This window comes from Hippichthys cyanospilos, chromosome 21 (genome assembly GCF_059441005.1).
Source record: "Hippichthys cyanospilos isolate Australia breed blue-spotted pipefish chromosome 21, RoL_Hcya_1.0, whole genome shotgun sequence".
Taxonomy (NCBI): Eukaryota; Metazoa; Chordata; class Actinopteri; order Syngnathiformes; family Syngnathidae; genus Hippichthys; species Hippichthys cyanospilos.
Genome location: NC_142389.1, coordinates 12,357,072 through 12,377,473, shown reverse-complemented (window position 1 = coordinate 12,377,473; position 20,402 = coordinate 12,357,072). Strand labels below are relative to the sequence as shown.

At 36.7% G+C, this 20,402-nt stretch overlaps 1 protein-coding gene across 3 annotated transcripts in view; it reads right to left on the bottom strand.

Moving 5' to 3' along the window:
- Nucleotides 1-20,402, bottom strand: part of adcy2b (adenylate cyclase 2b (brain)) — a 52,086-nt gene that overhangs the window by 10,902 nt on the left and 20,782 nt on the right. For all 3 annotated transcript variants that reach the window (XR_015864010.1, XM_088405133.1, XM_088405132.1), the window contains 14 exons: nucleotides 19,391-19,502; nucleotides 17,480-17,607; nucleotides 16,730-16,888; nucleotides 16,252-16,384; nucleotides 14,214-14,390; nucleotides 14,094-14,134; nucleotides 13,105-13,185; nucleotides 12,881-12,950; nucleotides 10,325-10,422; nucleotides 8,233-8,317; nucleotides 5,638-5,778; nucleotides 2,785-2,937; nucleotides 2,155-2,339; nucleotides 1,322-1,406 (listed from right to left, as the gene is read on the bottom strand). Coding sequence is in view for 2 of the 3 variants with exons in the window: in XM_088405133.1 (XP_088261259.1) it covers nucleotides 1,322-1,406; nucleotides 2,155-2,339; nucleotides 2,785-2,937; nucleotides 5,638-5,778; nucleotides 8,233-8,317; nucleotides 10,325-10,422; nucleotides 12,881-12,950; nucleotides 13,105-13,185; nucleotides 14,094-14,134; nucleotides 14,214-14,390; nucleotides 16,252-16,384; nucleotides 16,730-16,888; nucleotides 17,480-17,607; nucleotides 19,391-19,502 (1,648 nt within the window). In the remaining variant the exon portion in view is untranslated. The remainder of the gene's footprint in view (nucleotides 1-1,321; nucleotides 1,407-2,154; nucleotides 2,340-2,784; nucleotides 2,938-5,637; nucleotides 5,779-8,232; nucleotides 8,318-10,324; nucleotides 10,423-12,880; nucleotides 12,951-13,104; nucleotides 13,186-14,093; nucleotides 14,135-14,213; nucleotides 14,391-16,251; nucleotides 16,385-16,729; nucleotides 16,889-17,479; nucleotides 17,608-19,390; nucleotides 19,503-20,402) is intronic.

The window sequence follows — 20,402 nt, the reverse complement described above, 5'->3', positions numbered from 1 at the left end:
GCCAGTTGAAGGGGGAAATGAAGAAAAAAAACGTCTCATTTTAGATAGAGTTTGGAGAGTACCTAACATGGTTGTAAACAAGCTTTGCTCTAAATGGATTGAAAAGGGCTCATTTGAGCTGACGGTGGAATTTTGCAATGCAAATGATCTAAAGTTGCCGATTAAAATGGATGCGCCGCGGCCACAATATCCAAGATTAGTTTATGCACGACTCGGCGACGCCATATTGATTTTTTTTTCCTTGTTTGCATAACATTGACAATTATGTGGGCGGTGTTCAAGTGCTAGACACCAGACAGGATTTTTTTTTCTTTTCAGGTTTCTGTTCATTGACTTAATGCTGAATAGCCAGGAAAAAGGCAAAATCCTTGTAGTGTACATTTTCAACAGTCTAGATGGTTCAGTAATCTCCAATGTGGGAAAAAATGCTACCCCCATCACACCTTCACAATCTGATATTGTCTTGAGATTGGCGAAGGAGGTTCAACTTCAACCAGCATGCAGGTAAGACAAACCTAATTATAGGATAGTCACACTAAACATTTTGTTTCCAAGACAGAATGTCCTCCTCCCATCTGTTGACAGCGACACAGAATGAGGACGTGCTGAGCTGTCTGGACCAACTGTGGCTCCTTAGGGACAGTGCGTGCCTTCTTGGTACTCTGATACTCTGGAGGGTGCCCTCCCATCTAGAACATCTGCTCTAGGGTAAGCGCTGATGAATAGCATTGCCAAAATAAAGATAAAATATGCCAATGAAAGTGTGTCGGCAGAGCTTTTTATGTCTCACTCAATTTTGTGATGTGAAGGAAAGCGGGTCACACAAGCAGCTCTAAATCTACACCAGTGTTTCAGAGGATTTTTCTAAATTGTAGGCCAAGCAATGCTGTATGACCTCATAATTTACACTTCATGAACAAACATTTGAGGCGCAAATCTTAATTAATTGCTCATCTACTAAAAGGCTAAAGGTACGAGTAAATAGTATGAAAGCCTAATTTTCGACTAAATTAAAAGTAAAAAATTTGTTTTTTGTCACATTTTGAATGGTGGTGTGCCATCTGGCTGTTTTAATGTAAAAAAATAAAATATGCCTTGGCTCAATAATTCAAATAAATATGCAGTCAGAAAACACATCGGGTGTAGCCTTCAGTGCACGTATGTAAAATTTGGCTAAAAAAATCACATCACATTTTTTGCCACACTTGGATAGCTACACCCCTGCTTTCCTACTTTGGCATTTAGGGTATAATACATTGAGAGCTCTGACACCAAATTGGGTCAAACACATTCAGGAAGAAGTTTAAGAACAATCACTGACTTGTCTGGCCAACACTAGCAGTGTGATGAAGAAGATGAAGAGGGACACCGAGCCCATTGTCTTGAGGTCCTTCAGGATTCCTGGTCTAGTCAGAAAAAATAAATGAATAAAAAAGCTGAGTATCTTTGAACATCATTTAAATCAGTCTTCAGACATTTCAAATTCCATTAAAATGCATTTATCATCTATCTGAGGCAGTTAATGAATAACCAAGCTAGCAATCAATTTATTTATTCGGCCAGCAATTTTGCTCGCACAATATCCTTCCAGCTAGCTCATGATCCAACTATCTAGCTTGCTTGCTATCAATCTAGCTAGCTAGCTTGCTATTCATCATTCTAGCTCGATTATCTATCTACCGATCTATTAATCTTCATCTATCTATCCATACGTGTGTCCATCCATGTTTGTTTGTCCATCTATCTCAAAATAAAGAAAAATAAATATTTTTCAGAGAATTACTGCTATCTAAATAATAATAAATAATTAATAATAATCTAAATGACTGTGTTGCACAAGTGTGCGCACCCTCCTATAATGCCATCCATGAGTCCCCACAATGTTTGTTCAAGTAGGTTTTAGGAAAACTTTCAGAAAAAATTGTGCAACTAGAGCCGCAAGTAGCGAACTGCAAATATACGGGAGACAATGCATATGCAAAACTAGCATACGAATCCCTGCTTTTTATTCAGAGTTTTTACCCACATACAGCCCAAGTGTAAACTTCCATTCAAAAAGACATAAGGTGAGGTAAGGGAAGAGAAACACCCATTATCTGTCTCAGCTGTGACAATTCAAACTGTCAATCAAAAGTGAGAACTCAAGAGAGTTACCTGTCCAGCGCCTCAGTGGCATACAGAGCTTTGCTAAAGGCGTCGAGGAGTGAGGCGTGCGTCTGGAGGATGATAATGTTGTAGATCACCAAGGCGACCAGCATCACCACCATCTTTAGCTCGTAGTTAATCCTCAGGAATACCGAGCACGACACCATGCCCAAAATACAGCAGTAAATGAAGTACTGCACGGGAGAGGCAGAAGTACATATTGTGTATTCATTCCCTTTTTTTAAATCTGATTGACATTCAAGCAGGTAGTAATTTAATGACAACTCTCACAATCTACAATTAACTCAATTCACAGTGGTAGTCATTAAAAGCACTTTTTTGCTTTAAACCGCCAGAATCCCCGTTGACTTTCACATGTAGGAATCCTGCTTTATGTGACATTCAAGTATGCAGAAAATAATCATTATGTGGAACATGGGATAAGGCTCTCGTGTGCACATTAAGAATTAATCAGTCACAGAAATGGAAGCTTTTGATCTATATGAATTCCCCTTGCATGTGAGACATACAGTATGGGGGCCTCCAGTGACTCGGATCAACATCTCTAGCATGAGGGATTCCTTTTTCTTGCTTGCTGAAAATCAACAAACTTTCTGTTGTCTTTCGTAGAATACTTACTGGCAGATAAAACCGGCTTTCTCCTGGTGATGGAGCCTGGAAATCCAGCAGAGTGCCATTTGTTCGATTCACAGGGGGACCGGTTGTGATCACTTTAGGGGAAGTCAATTCCGTGGCTTCTTGCATGGATCTTTCAGGATCCTCAACAAAGAACTAAAAGCAATTTCAGGAGAAAACTAGTGAAATCGGGCTTAAACCATAACCACGTGCACACGACAAAAAATTTATCAACTAGAGATGCAATGAATAACTGACAACAAAACGATTAGAACTTACTTGATAATTGATTAATCGCTTGGATATCTTTTTTTTCAATTGAAAACTGGCCCAAAAAATGATCAGTAGTAAATATTCTCCTTATTCTGTCGTCTTCCATGAGAGTAGAGTTTTGTTCAATCAAAATAAACATTTACTTTTTCTTTGAGAAACAATGATCAATATTGTTGGCTATTTTCCGACATGTTATGGCCTAAACAACTAATGGGTTAATTTGTGCATTTTCTACAATTTAAAAGAATATAAATGAAGACATGCTTTTATTTATCCGATTCATTGATTAAATGACAAAACAATCGACAGATAAATTGATTGTTAACTCATTCACCATAAGGGCTGGCAAAAAAGTAGAACAAGTCGGGTTTCAGCTTTAAAATAGGTTGAAAAATATCCGCCTCAAAGCTCTGCCGGAACAATTTTTGCACCTTTGTTTTCTACGCGGGCCTTTCTTGCAGACCTGCGCAGCGTTGCAATGGTGGTAAGGGAAAAAGAAGAAGGAAGAGGAGGAGGAAAAAGAGAAGAAGAAGGAGGAGGAGATGAAGAAGGAAAAGGCGGAAGAGAAGAAGAAAAGGAAGTTATTGACTTCATTGTAGCTAAATGACAGCTTCGCTCTCAAGTTTACGCATAGAATATTGTTGAAGCATTGTCTGAAAGTGACCTTAAGGACCCTACTATGTATGTAGTGTATAACGTTGTGTATGCATGTGTTAACAGTAGGTAGTTCTCATTGACCTCATATAGTTATTGCTAGCGTGCTGATGCTAATCACGATTGCTAACCCCGTTAGCATAAGCAATTTTATTTTGTTCGCTAAAAATTCATAGGTTTACATCAGGAGTGTCCAAACTTTTTGCAAAGGGGGGCAGATTTGGTGCGTTAAAAATTTAGGGGGGGCCAACCTTGGTGGGCGTTCTTTACATATAACAGCAATTAATTTAAATACATTTAAGCGAGCCGTTCTGTGTTTCACATTTGGTTTTTTATTTTAATTTCAGCTATCTTAAGCATGTGTTTTGGTTAAATTGAAACGTGCATTTCAAAATTGAATTGACATTAAATATTGAAATTGAATATTCACTTCACTTTTTTTAGCACTTTAATTAACTTTTTGTAACAGTTGAACAGAAGTAATTGTGCTCTTGGGTGCAAATTACATTTGAAACATAAAAAAAAAATTCTCACCATGGCAGTTTAATATTTATAAAAAATGTAAACACAATAACAGAGAAATGAACAAGTAATAGTCATATCAACAAGTGCAGGGCTAATTTAAAAAATGACATTAGTAACTGTAAATGTTGATTGGATATTTAAATGGTTTTTATTCTGAAGTGAAAACTTAAAAAAGTCATTTTGCCAAAATGACTTGTCAGCATGAGTGTGATGGGTGAAACTGAGATCTGGAGTGCAGGGACAAAGGCCAGTTGTGGCTCTATGGCAGTAGTATGGATGCGCGTGAAGTCTTGTAAGTGAGATTTCGATAGCCGTGTCCTCACACGGCTCTAATTAAAGTTCATAACCGAGAATGTCTTCTCACACAAATACAGTACGTCGACCCGAACAAGCTTAGCATTTTCTTACCAAATGCTCGAATCTCTCGGAACTTGTCCTTATCCAGCTGTCGGTAAAAGTTGTGAAATATTGCTGCCGTGAGATCAAACTAGCTTCAAGATGTTTCAGTTTCTCGCTGCGTTCATTACATGTGTTCTTGCCATATATGTCAGCATGTTTTGTTTGGTAATGTCGCTTCACATTGAACTCTTTAAAAACACCCACTGTCTCTTTACAAACGAAGCAGACACAGTTGTTCCGTATTTAAGTGAAGAAGTGGTCAATTTCCACTCATCCTTGAACCGTCGGCCCTCGCAGTCAACTTTCCTCCTTTTGTTGATTGTCGCCATTTTAGAAAGTTAGGGGCTCATACAGTCAATTACCATACTCATATGTATAATAATTTGCTGTTTCTAATTGGACGTGCACATGCACGTAACAGCGCTGCTGCCCAATGTATTAATTCTCCATGCGGGCCAGACGTTATTGATTTTATGACGGAGGCTGCGGACCGGAAGGAAATTGACCAAAGGTCGCATTTTGGCCCCCGGGCCGGACTTTGGACATCCCTGGTTTACATGATAGTAAAGGAGAAGTTAAATCCTCTCACTTCAACTCACGTTCAACATTAGTAGATTATTAAAAATGGAATAATCGATAAGATAATCAATTTTAAAAAGATTCGATAGTGACGGCCCTATTCACTACCATTGCCAGCTATTTACTTCAAAGATATATTTTTACTGTGTTGGCAGTAAACAAGTTAAAGAGTTGCAGCCCTGGAATCAATAATGATGAATAATTAAATAAAAGTCATGTTTTGAAGCATCAGAATTTTTTTCTTTTACCATATTAATGTCAATCAATGGCAATATTGATTGTGATGCGTGGTTGTTATGCGTGACTAAAGTGTAACGCACTGATGGCCATCATATGTTGTAGAACTACATTCTAATTAGCAATGGCAATTAAAAGGAAAATGTGATCATGAACACTGTAAACATGCAAGTTTCGGTGTGTTCTGACCATGTTGAAGACGGCCATCACGAGGATAAGGGCCGTGGTCGTTATGGTAAGGACTAATCGCAGCCAAGGGTTGTCGGTGACGATGATGCGGGAAGAAGTGTTCAACCAGGGAAATGAGCACCTCGATCCCTTCCTTCCTTGCTAGGGAGACACACAAACACAGAATATTTTATTTTTATTTTTTTAATACAAATAATAGCTATCATAATATATATATATATATATATATATATATATATATATATATATATATATATATATGTATATGTATGTATGTATGTATGTATGTATGTATGTATGTTCTCAATTGTAGATGGAAGCCCTAAACAAGATATGCTGTCCTGTTATCTGTGTTCAGACATAATCAGGTGAAATTCAGAACAACTTGTTCACAGACACATTTTCAGGAAGAGAAAAGGTTTGGTTGGTTGCGTAATTTCATGCTTGATGGGTGAGCAGGCAGTCCAGGAAGTAATTCAAGTGCATAATACCTTGTTATTTACCATGGCTGACATTTCTCCATCTAGAAAGAAATTACTTTGAAACGGTGTTCTCTTGTCGCTACCAACCCAGAGGGAAAAACAAGAAAGCAAATGACTTTTTTTTTTTGTAATCTCAATCCCTTTGTGTCCCTGCTTTACGAGCCTTTTATCAAGTCCCTCTTTAACAATAGACAAAAGAGTTCACATTTCTATGACAACCTAATTGAGTATTCCAGTGTACACCTTTTAAGCTTTTATTTCAAAACGGGCTGAAATAATGACCTTTGAAAGCCATTAAAAACGATCCCTTTCCAAGTGACATTTGGGTCAGACGTCAAGGTTATTGATAAGCATTGATGGAATAGATGCAACACATTTGCAGGTGGACGAAATGCTCTCCAGAGAGAGAACTACAAGTGGGAGAGTGATAAGGTCTTGAGGGGGAAGGATGGTATGTCAAGATTGTTCAGGTTGGAGCTTGGAAATAAAAATGACTTTGAGGTGGAAAGCAAGAAAATGGAGGAGCGGAACACGAGAGCAGACCAGATTGTATTATGTGTTGCACTTGTATTACATTTGGTGGTAAACATCAGCTCAGCGTGACCACCAATAACATTTGCTTCTACTATAGTGTGATACTAAGAACAAATTTCAGCATATTGACCTTCAACAAAATTGAACAAATTAAAGATGTCAATAATAGTCCTAATTATAAGGATTGAATTAGACTTTGGTAAGACAAGGATTGATGAGCTCTTTAGTTGAGTGAAAACAAGTGAATCTACAATGGTTCTCAATTGGGGGTACAAGTACAAGAGATTTTAAATAAAACAAACAAACAAAGAAACAAACACGCAAAAAAAATCCTTTATAAATAATTATTGAATTAATTCTTTCAGAAAAATATAACTTCATAGAACAAATTTTATGTTCAGGAGGTTTTTCAATTTCATTATTCTTAAAAGTCAGATTCTCCCACATACGAGAATGGTTCAACCCAGCTTGTTATGCGCCACCTCTTAATGTCTTATTTTTGTGAACATATCTCTACCATGATCCCAAAAGAGGACATGTTAAGTTGAATATTTTTCTGTGGACAAGTATATATTTGAAGTTTTTTTTTTTTTTTTTTTTTTTTTTTTTTTTAGAACAGGTCTGGCACTATGTTGTATATTTTTTGGTGGGACAAATATTTATTCATAATTAAATACATTAATTATTTTTGTGAAGAGTTCTCTACTATAATGCCAAAAATGTTATGCTTGGTATTTTTCTGTGAACAAATATTTATTTATAATTATTTTTTTTCAGAACAAGTCTGACACTTTATGTTGATTATTTTTTGGTGAACAAATATTTATTAATAATTAAGTTGATTTTTTTTTGTAAACAGATCTCTACTGTAATTCCAAAACAGGACACTTTACCTTTAATATTTTTCCGTGGGCAAATATTTATTTGTAATTATTTTTTATTGAGAACAAGGCTGATACTTTGTATTAATTTTTTTGTGGAAAAATATGTAGACCTACCAGTATTTATATTTAAATTATTTCATTTTAATAACACATTTGGTTGATTATTTTTTGTGTGCACTAATACAAATGAAGTTTGAAAGGTTCTAAAGTTTAATGAATCAGACACTGATGGCATGTTTTAATTTTTAAATTTTAAATTTTTTTGTTTTTTGTTTTGTTTTTTCTTTAAACCACAAAACTCTTTGCACTGGTGTACTTGGCCGAAAAGATATTTCACAGGGGGTACATCACTGAAAACAGGTTGAGAACCACTGATCGATACAATGAATAGTCACCTTCCAAATTTCCAAATTGGGTTACACTCACAAAGTCTAAAATGATCTAATACAGTTTTATATTCTGCCAGCTATAATCCATGTATAGATTGGCACACTCAGCAAAAAATTAACTTTGCAATATGTTGATTGTTGTGGTTTGAAATGGCACAGCATCATATTGCTAGACCTTATTTAGAAATATTTTTGCTGCCTTTGTGGTGCGATTGGATTTCAAACAAAAAACTGAGTTCAACCTATTTTGGTTAATGACAAAAATCTAGAAAAGTGCAGTGAATAAAGAAGTGCATGCATACCCACCAGAACGTGACCGGCAAAGCAAAGAACCAGGATCAATGCCAACAGCAAAAAGGCCAGGCCAAAGGAAATCCCGAGCACTGCAGTTCTAGGACAAATACGCATGAGGAAAAGCCGGGTGAGCATTTCGTCCTTATTCTTGGCATCCATTTTAAGGTCCATGTACTCGTAGAGTACAAGAGATTTAACATGGTTTCGGCAGGCTCTGTCTCATCTAATTTGTTTGTGAATGCAGTCACCGGATAGAACATTTTTCTTTTCAAATTAAGACCAAATTAATTGGAACATGAAGCAACTTATTGCTAAATGGTGTATTAGTGACTCATTTACAAGAGGGTTGTATTCCATTATTTTATATTGTTAGTGATGCTAATATACAGCAGACGAGTTGGAGTTAAAAAAAGAGATGACATTACACAATCTCTCTGCAAGATTTGTTGATCAAAATACATGAAGAAATACCACTACCACTACAAGTGTAGTTCCAAAGTTAAATAAATTAGACATAACACAGCACCTTGTTTTGTCTTGTCTTCATATTGAAAAAAGTGAAAACCATTGTACTAGTATAGGCTGTTTTCGTTAGTCATACGTTTTCCACTGCATGACCGCCACACCTTGTCTGTTGATTTGACAAACGTATGTTACTACTAGCAGTGACATTAATTTAATGTCACTACTAGCAGTGACACTAACTTACAAGTTGATATCTTACCCGTGGTCGTAGAACTTTTAGAATATGTAAACTAATGCCCACTTTTGCTTCATTAGGAACATTTAGTTCTACTACTACTACTAGAACAGTATTCCAAAGCTGTGCCACTAGTGTCCAGAAATGTCACGCAATATAGGAATGCAGTAAAAGATTTTTAGTTTTGCTCCAATGATGAATTGGCTAATTATGACCCCTAAGAATGGCCCCAAAAAGAATAGGACAAATGGCCAATATTTGTCAAGTACAGTATTTTAACTTCTTACCCTTATGCTCTCTGACCATTTACAGCAGTTATATACAAGTCACAATTGTGCCATTATTTATCAAACATAAAACCTATTGTACCCTTCACTATTTAATGAAATGTATTAATTAGCTCATTCTGCAGACCTGTCATTCAAAACAAAGCAAATCTGAATTTTTCTAGCAATGATTAGGTGAGCAATGCAAGGAAGTTGTGCAAAAATTGACCTGGATGTCACTGGACTTTACACACAACCTACAGCATATTTAAAAAAACAAAAAGACATAAAATACATAATGAAACAACAATTAATCACTATTTAATTAATGAAACTCTTTCAACTGCTAGTAACACAAACCTATACATGATAATAATAAAGTTACATACAACATCATTAATTGTGCCACAAAATGCGATGACATTAAACGTTTTTTTTTTTCTTTAAACAAAATATTTAGTGTTGAAAAAAATCATATTGGTCAGGCTCTCATTACAAGTAAGACAGTTCTACTAGTGCACTAAGTCTACTAATGTGCGGAATTATCCTAGCAGTGAGATCGAGCATACTTGTTCAGACACATCAAATAAATTGAGCTTCCCATATACTCTTACTCACAGGGCACCCAATAAAAGTAATGAAGCTTTTTAATGTATTCCACCCTGCAATCCATTTATCAGAGGTAAGCATTTGCCAGATTGTAATGAAGAACTATGTGTTTTCATAATGGGGTTACTTAAACTCATCGTCATAAAGTTGATGATGTCATTCCGCATCCCTGCCCCAAACAGACCAAAGGTTAAAAAAAGAGACAGCCAACAAGGCCCAAATTAGAAAATCAATAGCCGTTCAAGATGCTGAATAACCCTTTTGGCCCGCCCCGGCACTAAATTAGCATGAATCGCCCTCCTCGCCGCCACACTTTGATTTACCTGCTCTGTAATCACCAACAGCACGGCATCATTTCATCCCCGTCTGTATTTCAGCATCCTGCCTACCGCTGCCCTCCCCCCAGGCCTCCTTAATGACTCAACTGGCGTCAAATAGCTTTTCTAACATCAATCTGCCGACACAGCTGGAGCTTTGGCTACAGTGCGGTGACGTCTCTGGCCCGCCGATCGGAGCATAGTGAACTCACTTGGGCAGGACGAGGACTTGCACGATGAATATGCAGGAGAAGATGAGGCAAGCGCATGTGATGTAGTACTTGAATGCTGGTAAAGTTGTGGATCTGTACTGTTGAGAGAGGAGGACATTTTGTCAGTTCAGGACCCAATAAAATAAGGTTCTATTTCTTTGGCAATTTATGCTTGATGCCCGACAGCTGAACCTTTTTTTCAGTGACGTACCCCCTTTGAAATAAGTTTTCAACCAAGTACCCCATAACCATTAGAAAGCATTTTTGGGTCAAAAAAAAAAAAAAAAAAAGAGACTTAAAACATGCCATCAGTGTGTGATTTATTAAGAACTACATTAATTATTAAAAAGTGTTTGTCCACAGAAAAATAATCAAAATAAAATGTTCTCAAAAGAAATTATAAATCATTATTTGTCCACAGAATAATACTAACAAAGCCTTCTCTTTTGGGATTACAGTAGAGATCTGTTCACAAAAATAAGTAATTAACCTTATTATTTATTTATTTATAACCACAAAAATAATGAACATACAAAAATAATAAGAAGTATTTTAAATATTAATGAATATTGGTTCTCAAAAATAATCAACATATAATCAATAATAAAGTGTCAGACCTCCTCCCAAAAAGAAATAATTATAAGTAAATATGTCCACAGAAAAACATTAAAACACAAATCATCCTCTTTTGGGATTACAATAGAGATCTGTTCGCAAAAATAAGTAATTAACCTTATTATTCATATATTCATATATATATATATATATATATATATATATATATATATATATATATATATATATATATATATATATATGTATATAACCACAAAAATAATGAACATACAAAAATTATAAGAAATAATTATGAATAAATATTTGCCCACAGAAAAATATATAAAATATTCAACTTTAAAGTGTCCTCTTTTGGGATCATAGTAGAGATGTGTCCACAAAAATAAATCATTACCTTGACAGGTAACGAGAGGTGGCATATGACAAATTGTGTTGAATCTTTTAAGTTTTTTAAAATAAGGAAATTGAATAGCCAATTGAACATAACATTTGTTTTATGAACTTATAGTTTTCTGAAACATTTAATTATTTCAATGATTATTTTTAAAGTAATTTTGCATGCTTTTTTGCTTTCTTTAAAATCTCGAATATCCCCAGGAGTTCCTTCAAGTACCTCCAGGGGCACCAGTACCCCCATTTGAGAACCACTGCCCAATAGCAGTGGTTCTCAAAATACGTTAAGGGAGTACTTCTGACGGTACATGAAATTTTAACAGGGTTTCTAAAGGTGTCAGCAAATCTAAATGAATGCTTTTTGATGCAGTGACATGAACAGGGTATCTTTTCAAGTTAAGCGCAAATTAATTGGAACATGGAGCAACATATTGCTAAATTGTATTAGTGACTCCTTTGCAAAATGCTTTTATTTTGTTAAATTTTATTTAGATTTGTACTGTCATTAGTGATGCAATTTTTTGGTAGATGAGCTATCAATCAATCAATCAATCAATCAAATTTTATTTGTATAGCCCTATATCACCGAAGTCTCAAAGGGCTTCACAGATGAAAAGATGTCATCTCGAGACTTTCGAAAAAAAAAAGTCATACAATACAGAGTCAGTCTTTTCGGTGTAAGGTACACAACAGCATCCTCTGTCAAAGCTCCCAGAAGGTAAAAAAAAATAGATGTCGTGAAAAGAACTACTGGAGTTTCTGAATGTAACAAATGTAATTCCAATAATAATAAATCAATAATAAATCAGCATATCACTCTTTGAAGTCATTTTTTTTCATCTAAGATTATCTTGTGCGCTTTATGGAGGACTTGGTGTAAAAAAAAATATTTCACAGGGGGTACATCAATGAAAATAGGCAAATAAGCACTGATATAGTATGTCAAATCAATACTTCAATCAATAAATTGAAATATTAATCATCTGTTCCAGCCCCTTCATGATTTGATTAGAAAAGCATAGTTTTGTATCAGGGTCCTTTTCATAAAAAGTGATCAACAGACAAACAAAATAATCAAAATTAGCATTTCTATGCCATCTTGGGTCTATACAGTAATTGTCAACTGCTTGGAGTGGTCATTAAAAAACTGGATTGCGATGTCGCGAATCACACCACTTGGGAGCACTTACCCACAAAAACACATATTTAATTACAACAGGCCACATCTGCCATACCTCTCTAAAAACAGATTCAACATCAATTTGTTATTTTATTTTTAATTGGCTGCACAGCTGTTGCATTCGTTAGTCCACGCTAAACGGGAGTGTCGGCTTTTGCTTCCTTATCAACAATCGCTACATTGAGGGCACTCATTGAACCCTTGACAATTACCTAAGCACGAAAAAAAGACTTTTAAATTGAATTCCTTGCTCAAGGGTTACGGGGCATACAAGAGGAGGTCCTGCATGATGTTGGCAACAGCAACACTCCCTTTAATGACCTCAGTTACACAAAGAGCAATTCATAGCAATTGATTGACTCTGAGAGCAATCGTGACTGGTGGTGTTTTATATGCATTGGCTTTACCTCTGCCTCCAGGGCTTTGTTGTGAAAGAACAATGAGATCCTCTGAATGTCCTCTGACTTCAGCCACTGTCTGGAGAGCACAGGAGCACCGTATTTATAAGGTAGTCAACCCGCTCCACCTGCTATAGTCATGTTTGAAGCTTATTTATTTATTTATTTATTTATCATTTTTAAACACAAACTAGAATAGCAGGTGACAAATGACGCTGAAAGGACTCAATTACTTTTGTGAGTTGATGCCGTCAATGGTACGAATCATTCGCTCGTTGAGTTCCTCCTCGAACCTCTTCCTCTGGGACTTAGACCTTAAAGAGCAGAAGGAGGGTTAAATATTTGTATTCACTGTCACTGATGGCTTTAGATGTCAAAGATTCATTTTTACTGGGCTGGCAGTGGATGAGTCTCACATTTAAAGTAGTGCTGGGGAAGAAAGTTGACCAAGTCAGGTTTATTGATTGAAAAATAGGTTGACTGAAAAGATCCCCCAGAAGCACTGCCTGAACAATGCATTCACCAACGTTATCTGCATGAACCTTTATTACAGCTGTATGCAGTGTTGCAATGGTGGAAATGGAGAGACTCCTCCCAAAAACAGGATATATGTATTCATTTGGGCCTCTTTCCAATTGAAAAAAAGAATGACAAAAATGAAATAATTTTCAATTATTACATACAACAGCAGTAATACAAACAAAATCATTTACGCACAAACTTCCTTGAAATCTGGCACCATAGCTTGTCTGTGCACCACCTAGTAGCTGAATGGCTGATGGTATTTGTGAGCTTAAAACACTTATAGTTAGTTTTCTCATGGGATATTGTTGAAGCATTGTCTTTATGTGACTTAAAGAACATTATTACACGTGTATTGTCAATATAATATGTTGTATGTGTGAAATAAATGGTAGTTATTGCTTGTTGGCCTTAAATGTGATAGCTAGCATGCTAATGCTAATCGCAAGTGATAACGGTTAGCAAAGGCACATTTTCTCTGTGTCTAAAAAATTCTATGTATAGAAGATAATAAATAATGAGTAGTTCTACTCTACAAAATCAACTCACATTTAACCTTGGAAGATGATCAAAAAAAAGGATTTGAAGGGGTCAGCTATTACTCTATTATTCGAAGGGCAAATCGATAGGATGACCCATTTTAAAAACATTCAACAGTTCTATGGTGAAAACGAAGCCCAACATGATGATTCCAGCTCACCTCTCCCGTCGCTGGAAGTGGTACTGCCCCATGGGAACATCCTAGCAAAAACATTTTGACACGTCATAACCATTTAAAAAATTCCTCAATTACATGTAGCAAAAGTATGACTGCACGGACCGTGGTGTTAATCTTGCCAGTGTCCGTGGTCATGCTGTCACGATGGTGGAGGTTGGCAAATGGTTTGGCGGCGCCCCACGACTCCAGGTAGCGGGTCATGCGGACCGACGCCCTCATCTTGCCGCCATCCAGAGACGGACGAGAGCGCAAGCCCAGCAGAGGGCTGTGCTTGTCAGTCTGACAACGAAAAAAATATATCACATTTGGTGAAAGTATAAAATGTCTTATAATCTCGTTAACTATTTTTATGGAAAACTTTAAAACGGTGTCGTTACACCTACAATTCTATTTCGTCTTTATCTGGTCTCTTCCCTGAAACTTTGGAGGACTATTTCTGAGTATAACTTGAAAACTCACAGGATGGTCCCTTGTGATTTCCATTGACTGAAGTTAAGTGGGGGGTGTAACAGGCCAACTCTCGAAGCGATCCCCGCAGGAATTGAACGCGACACAAGCCTTAATGGTTGTGTTAATGCCAGCGCGGTTGCACTGACAGTGACATTCAATAACAATGACTGCAGTGAAGACACATCCCGTCAGCCCCTGACCCTTCAACAGCCTTATCCATTCAGAGCTTCTTGAAAATGTCAAAGTCCTGCCTCCTTTTTCCAATATCTGACAGGATATTAAAAAGCTCATAAATGTGAATGAAAAGGGTGCAAAGTGGAAGTCCTGTCATATGTTGTAAAGGAATCAGAAAATACCATTATTCTCTAAGTAGTATTTTTCCATCTCATTTTTAAGTCTCCATATTGGGGGGGGGGGGGGGGGGGGGGGGGGGGGGATTGCACTTATAGTCACATAACTTTTTTCCACATATCTGTGTTTAAATAACGTTGATTTGAATTTGTAGTAAGTAATTTACAGGGCTTAAAATTATTATATAAACCTCCATATAGTATGCATTCGTTTCAGAGTGTTTGGACAGAACATTGCAAAAATGCACTTTTGTGAAGCACCACCTAATTGCCTCGTACCAACAACGAGGCTGTGTTGATAATTTGTTTTCGGCGGATATTGATGCATTATGAAAAGGAAAAGATGGCTTGACTTGTCTCTTTCAGCCCTTGGATATGCGCTTGAGCAAGTCAGCATGGACGTCGGCACGTGGGAGGAAGAAACAGCAAAGGGCATGCTCTGATCTCACAAAAGTTGTCACTTGGGTAAAGAAAGCTTGGGATAGCAAATCATCTCCAAAGACCTCAATTTCAAACAAATTGGACGAATGCGAAGATGACTACCTGTGGTAGAGTAACGAGCATGTTTGAAAAAAAATAACGCGGAAGAAGAAGTGGTCAGAGAGATACAGTATTGATTTTGCATGCTTTGTGCTACTTGTTCGTGTAGCCCATGACCAAACCGTCCATTATGCACAATAAAAGTATATTATATAGAGAAATATATACATATAAAGTGTATATTAGGGATGTTCGATCCCACTTTTTTTCAGACCTATACCTCTAGTGGTTTTAAAATTTCATTATACACAATAAAAAAAAAAAAAAATGAAAACAAAAACCTTGAAGTCTAACTGATGATTTGCTGATCTGATATAATGCAAACTACTGTTGAGACGGACTTAATCCATGTCAGACTTTATTTGCATCATTTTCTGTCTTTATAATTTCCAGGACGGATATGCCAAGCCAATATTCATTTTCAGAAAAAGGATTTTTTTTTTTTTTTTGGACAAACAAGCGCAAGCCTTGGAATAAAAATAAAACAAGTAATAGGCTCCCTAAAGTAAATTAAAAAGTTTTATAGTTAGAATAGCGCTAAATACAATAGTTTCAAGTAAAACATGTTTAAAGTATTAGCACATTCATTTATCAACACTGCGTATGGTCTTATCATAAACTTCAATTACAATTTAAATCTTCTGGCTTCTGTGAAATGAAAAAAGTGGTTGTTTTTGTAGAAATCTGTGTCAAAAATGTGTATTTTTGTCATTAACTCAAAACTAAACTCCCTGACATAAGCCTTGTTTTGTGAAAACACATCATAAACAATTGACAGACTTTGCCCATGTTCTCCCCACCTTGGGGTTGATGACCAGGAAGGTGACCACCCCGTGTTCCTTCAGATAAGAGTCACGACTCTGTCCATCACCTGGCTCCACCTTGTAGGAACCCTTCAGGTACTCCAGAGTGACCGACGAGATGTGCACCCTCCTGTAGATGACAAGCTTATATTTGGCATCTCTGGCAGTTTGGCTTTTATGGTAGCTTTTGTAATAACCCTAAAAAGTCAATACAGTTATTTGTCAAATTAAAAAATGGATGATGACAGTAGTGTTATTTTTCAGACTCCTGTCAGAAGGCTCCATGGGGAACAAAATGTGAGTTGGCTGGCACTGGTTGTACAACAGAAGAACAACAGAATAAAATCCCAGGAAAAAAAAAGCCGAATTCACCCTTGGACTGTCAAAATGCATGGATTCAAACACCTGTCATATCTCCTGAGTTTTGCATGCCTCCAGTGCCTAATGTAGTGTGACTTGTTTGCATGTGTCATACCCTGGCACACCTCCCGCCTCCATGTGATTGGCGAGGGTCACGTCATGTGACCACACGTCGTACTGCCACTTGCGGAGGCCGATCACACCGCACAGGACATTCCCGGAGTGAACGCCGACACGCATGTTGATGTCGACCCTGGTGGCATCTCGAACCTTCCTGCAGAGCAATGCAACAGAAACATTAGAAAATTCAAACATGTTAGGTTTGTTGAGGACTCAAAATTGAAGAGTCACATGGAGTCAGCTAAGATAAAACTCCTTCCAAAAGGATGCTTTGGAATACAAATAATTGTGCCTGATGAATTCTGCCTTGCAACAAGTGACCAACAGAAACTTCTTAGGAAAAAAAAGCCATTCATCCATCAGCTAAGCCATTAGCATAATCAGATTTATTATGCCATTTTTTTCCATTAGTTTGAAGTAATTAATATTTGCTTGGACCAGGCCGAGGCTTATCGTAATGCGTTCACATTTTGTTTACTTGAGAGTTCAAACAAAGCTAAAACCAACTCTGGCTTTCTTCCCGCTCTGAAGGCTGTTTGTGTTTGTGTGTGTGTGTGTTTGTGTGTGTGTGTGTGTGTGTGTGTGTGTGTGGAGGATAAAGCAAGAGGGCCAAACAGTGAGAGAGTGAGCGAGAGAGAGAGAGAGAGAGAGAGAGAGAGAGAGAGAGAGAGAGAGAGAGAGAGAGAGAGAGAGAGAGACAGAGACAGAGAGAGAAAGAGAGAGAGAGAGCGATTAGGTATTTTACTTGATGGCCTCACACATATCCAAGCCCATCTTCACACAATTCCTGGCATGGTGAGGCAGAGATTCCGGCAGGCCAGACACGCAATAATAACAGTCCCCCAGGATCTTGATTCGCATGCATTCGTTTTCCTATCAAAAGTAAAAATGGAGTATATGGAAGAAAGACGTGTTATAAATATCAATCTGGGTATTTTTTTTTTTTTTTTAATGCCATGACAGGAACATTATAGCTTTCTTTTCAAATAAGACCAAATCAATTGGAACATGAAACAACCTATTGCTAAATTGCATTACCTAGACTTATTTGCAAAAAAATGCGGCCTTCATTAGTCTAATATTAGACATGCATTTTTCCAGTGGACAGGCCAGAAATAAAACAAATGCTGTCACATGATTTATCACTGCAAATTTAGTTTCAAATAATGATAAAAGGGCACTCTGCTAGAAATAAATATTTCACAGGGTCTTTATCAGCGAAAAAAGGTTGATATAATTGAAAGTATCAGTGTGAATAAAAGCATTTGATTACTTTAGTGCTTGATTCATTTTGTACCAGTCATTTTTAGACTTTCCCTTAGCCCAGTGCTTCTCGATTATATTTTGCAAAGTCTCCCCAAGGAAAGAGTAAACGTTTCGCGCCCCACCCATTCTTCGTGCCATCTATAAATCAACTATTTAGCTTAAAAAAAGTTTAAGTATACCTATTTGTTTTCTTTTTTCACATTAACAAAAGAAAGAAGCAATAAAAATAAATCTCCAACAAGTGTTAATTACTTTTTTACAGCGTTTTGACAGATTACAGTTTTAGTCTAAAACTGAAAAAAAAACAAGTGCATAAAAGTACCTGAAATGCCAATCCTACTTTTCATGCGCCCCCACTCGACACGCTGACAATAAGATTATCTATAAAAATTGTATAAGTACGTTTACCTAAACCTGTATCCTTTTAAACATTCACAAAAAAGCAATATAAATCAACGTTCAACAAATGTTAATTATTTTTTACAGTGTTTATACGGTTTACAGTCTAAAACAGAAAAAAATAACCTAGTAAATCAAAGTGCCTAAAACTAAAAAAACAAATGATGAAAATTTATTTTATTGCAATTACACTTCACGTGGTAAAAACAAAGCCTTTTCCCTAGGGGTGGTTAGCGCAAGGGTTATCTTGACAACTGTTTTCCAAGGTAAAACATTTTATTTTGAAATTCTGAAAATTTGTCAAATCAAAGGTCTCTGAATGATAGATTATAAAAATAATTATTGTTATTTGTTGCATACCTCTATTTTGCGCACCCTGGTATTTTCTCTGTCATATTTATGATATGGACGATGCTTTATAACCTTGAATGAATTAGAATTCACAGCTGTGTTTTTCAAGTTATTTATTTCTTGACCACTTAATGTATTTGAGCGCATGAGAATTTGAAAATCTTTCCAACCTTTTGACTGATATTATATTGTCATGAAGTCATATGACATAATTTGTAATATTTTCTTTAATTGAACTTCATGTTGTAAACATATAGTTCACACTTTGAAAATCCTGCCTTTGGACAGGGCCAACTCACAAACGATGAGTCTACATTTCACATGTGGGATGCAGAGCAACTTGTGGAATGGACCGCTCTTATATAACAGTGGCTCGGTCCACCGGCGGGCAGAAGAGTCTGACTCAAGCGCTCAGAAGCGCCAGATCGACCCTCACTGTTGAAAGTCATCAACCCACGTTTCTTGGAGGGTCATGAGTGGCCCCAGGACAGGGACAGTGATGTATTGATTGACCTTCACGTTCCATGTCGTTCATAATTAAGCAGATGGTTCTCAAAGGAGATTGTGTGGTGCCAAATCTTTACAAAAATTTTTCTTCAAACATTTTCCAAGGCTCGTTCATGATAAATCATAACTATACCTTTGCAATCTGGTCAAACTTTCCAAAAAGTTCGTTGAGCATATGCACGAGCTCCCCTGGTGCGCAATCACTGGCCAGCCTGGTGAAGCCCACGATGTCAGCATAAAGAATACTGCGGGAATCAGCAACAAATGGCAATCTTCACACATTGCATCATTAATCCTCATCCTCTTGGCATTAACTGCTACTTACGCTAGCTTTCCATATAAGAACATGATACTGGATGAACAATAGCATTGTTATGCCTACGGGAAGTAATTATTCAAGTAAATATGGGGCTGGTCAATTTACAAGAGTATGTTTACATATATATATATATATATATATATATATATATATATATATATATATATATATATATATATATATATATATAATATTTATTTATTTATACATTTTCCCCAAATTGGGGTTTTTGAGTTTTTCCTTCCTCATCTGGGAGCTTTGACAGGGGATGCTATTGTGTACCTTACACCAAAAAGATGTCTTTGTATGACTTATTTTTTCGAAAGAAGTCTTGATATGACCTCTTTTCATCTGTGAAGCCCTTTGAGACGTCGGTGATTCAGGGCTATACAAATAAAATTTTATTTATGTATGTATGTGTGTGTGTGTGTGTGTGTGTGTGTGTGTGTGTGTGTGTGTGTGTGTGTGTGTGTGTATGTATGTATGTATGTATGTATATATGTATGTATATATAGATGCAGACTATCGCACACGCACACACACACGCACACACACATTGGAAGACATCTTAAGGCCATTGTCATATTGTTTCCTTGTTTCGGACATCAGGTTTCCAGAGGACATTCCTTGGAAAGCCTCTTACGATAAGCCAAAATGATTATATTCGCCTCGGTTTCATACATGAAAAGGCTGTGGGAGGGGTGAAGTGACCTCAGCGTACAATGAAGGCGGATTAACTCTGATTTGATATTGTCCATGGCAACAATAGGAATAAGAAGATTGGATGAAGTGGGGGTAGGAAGACAGAGGCGGCGGTAAGAAAATA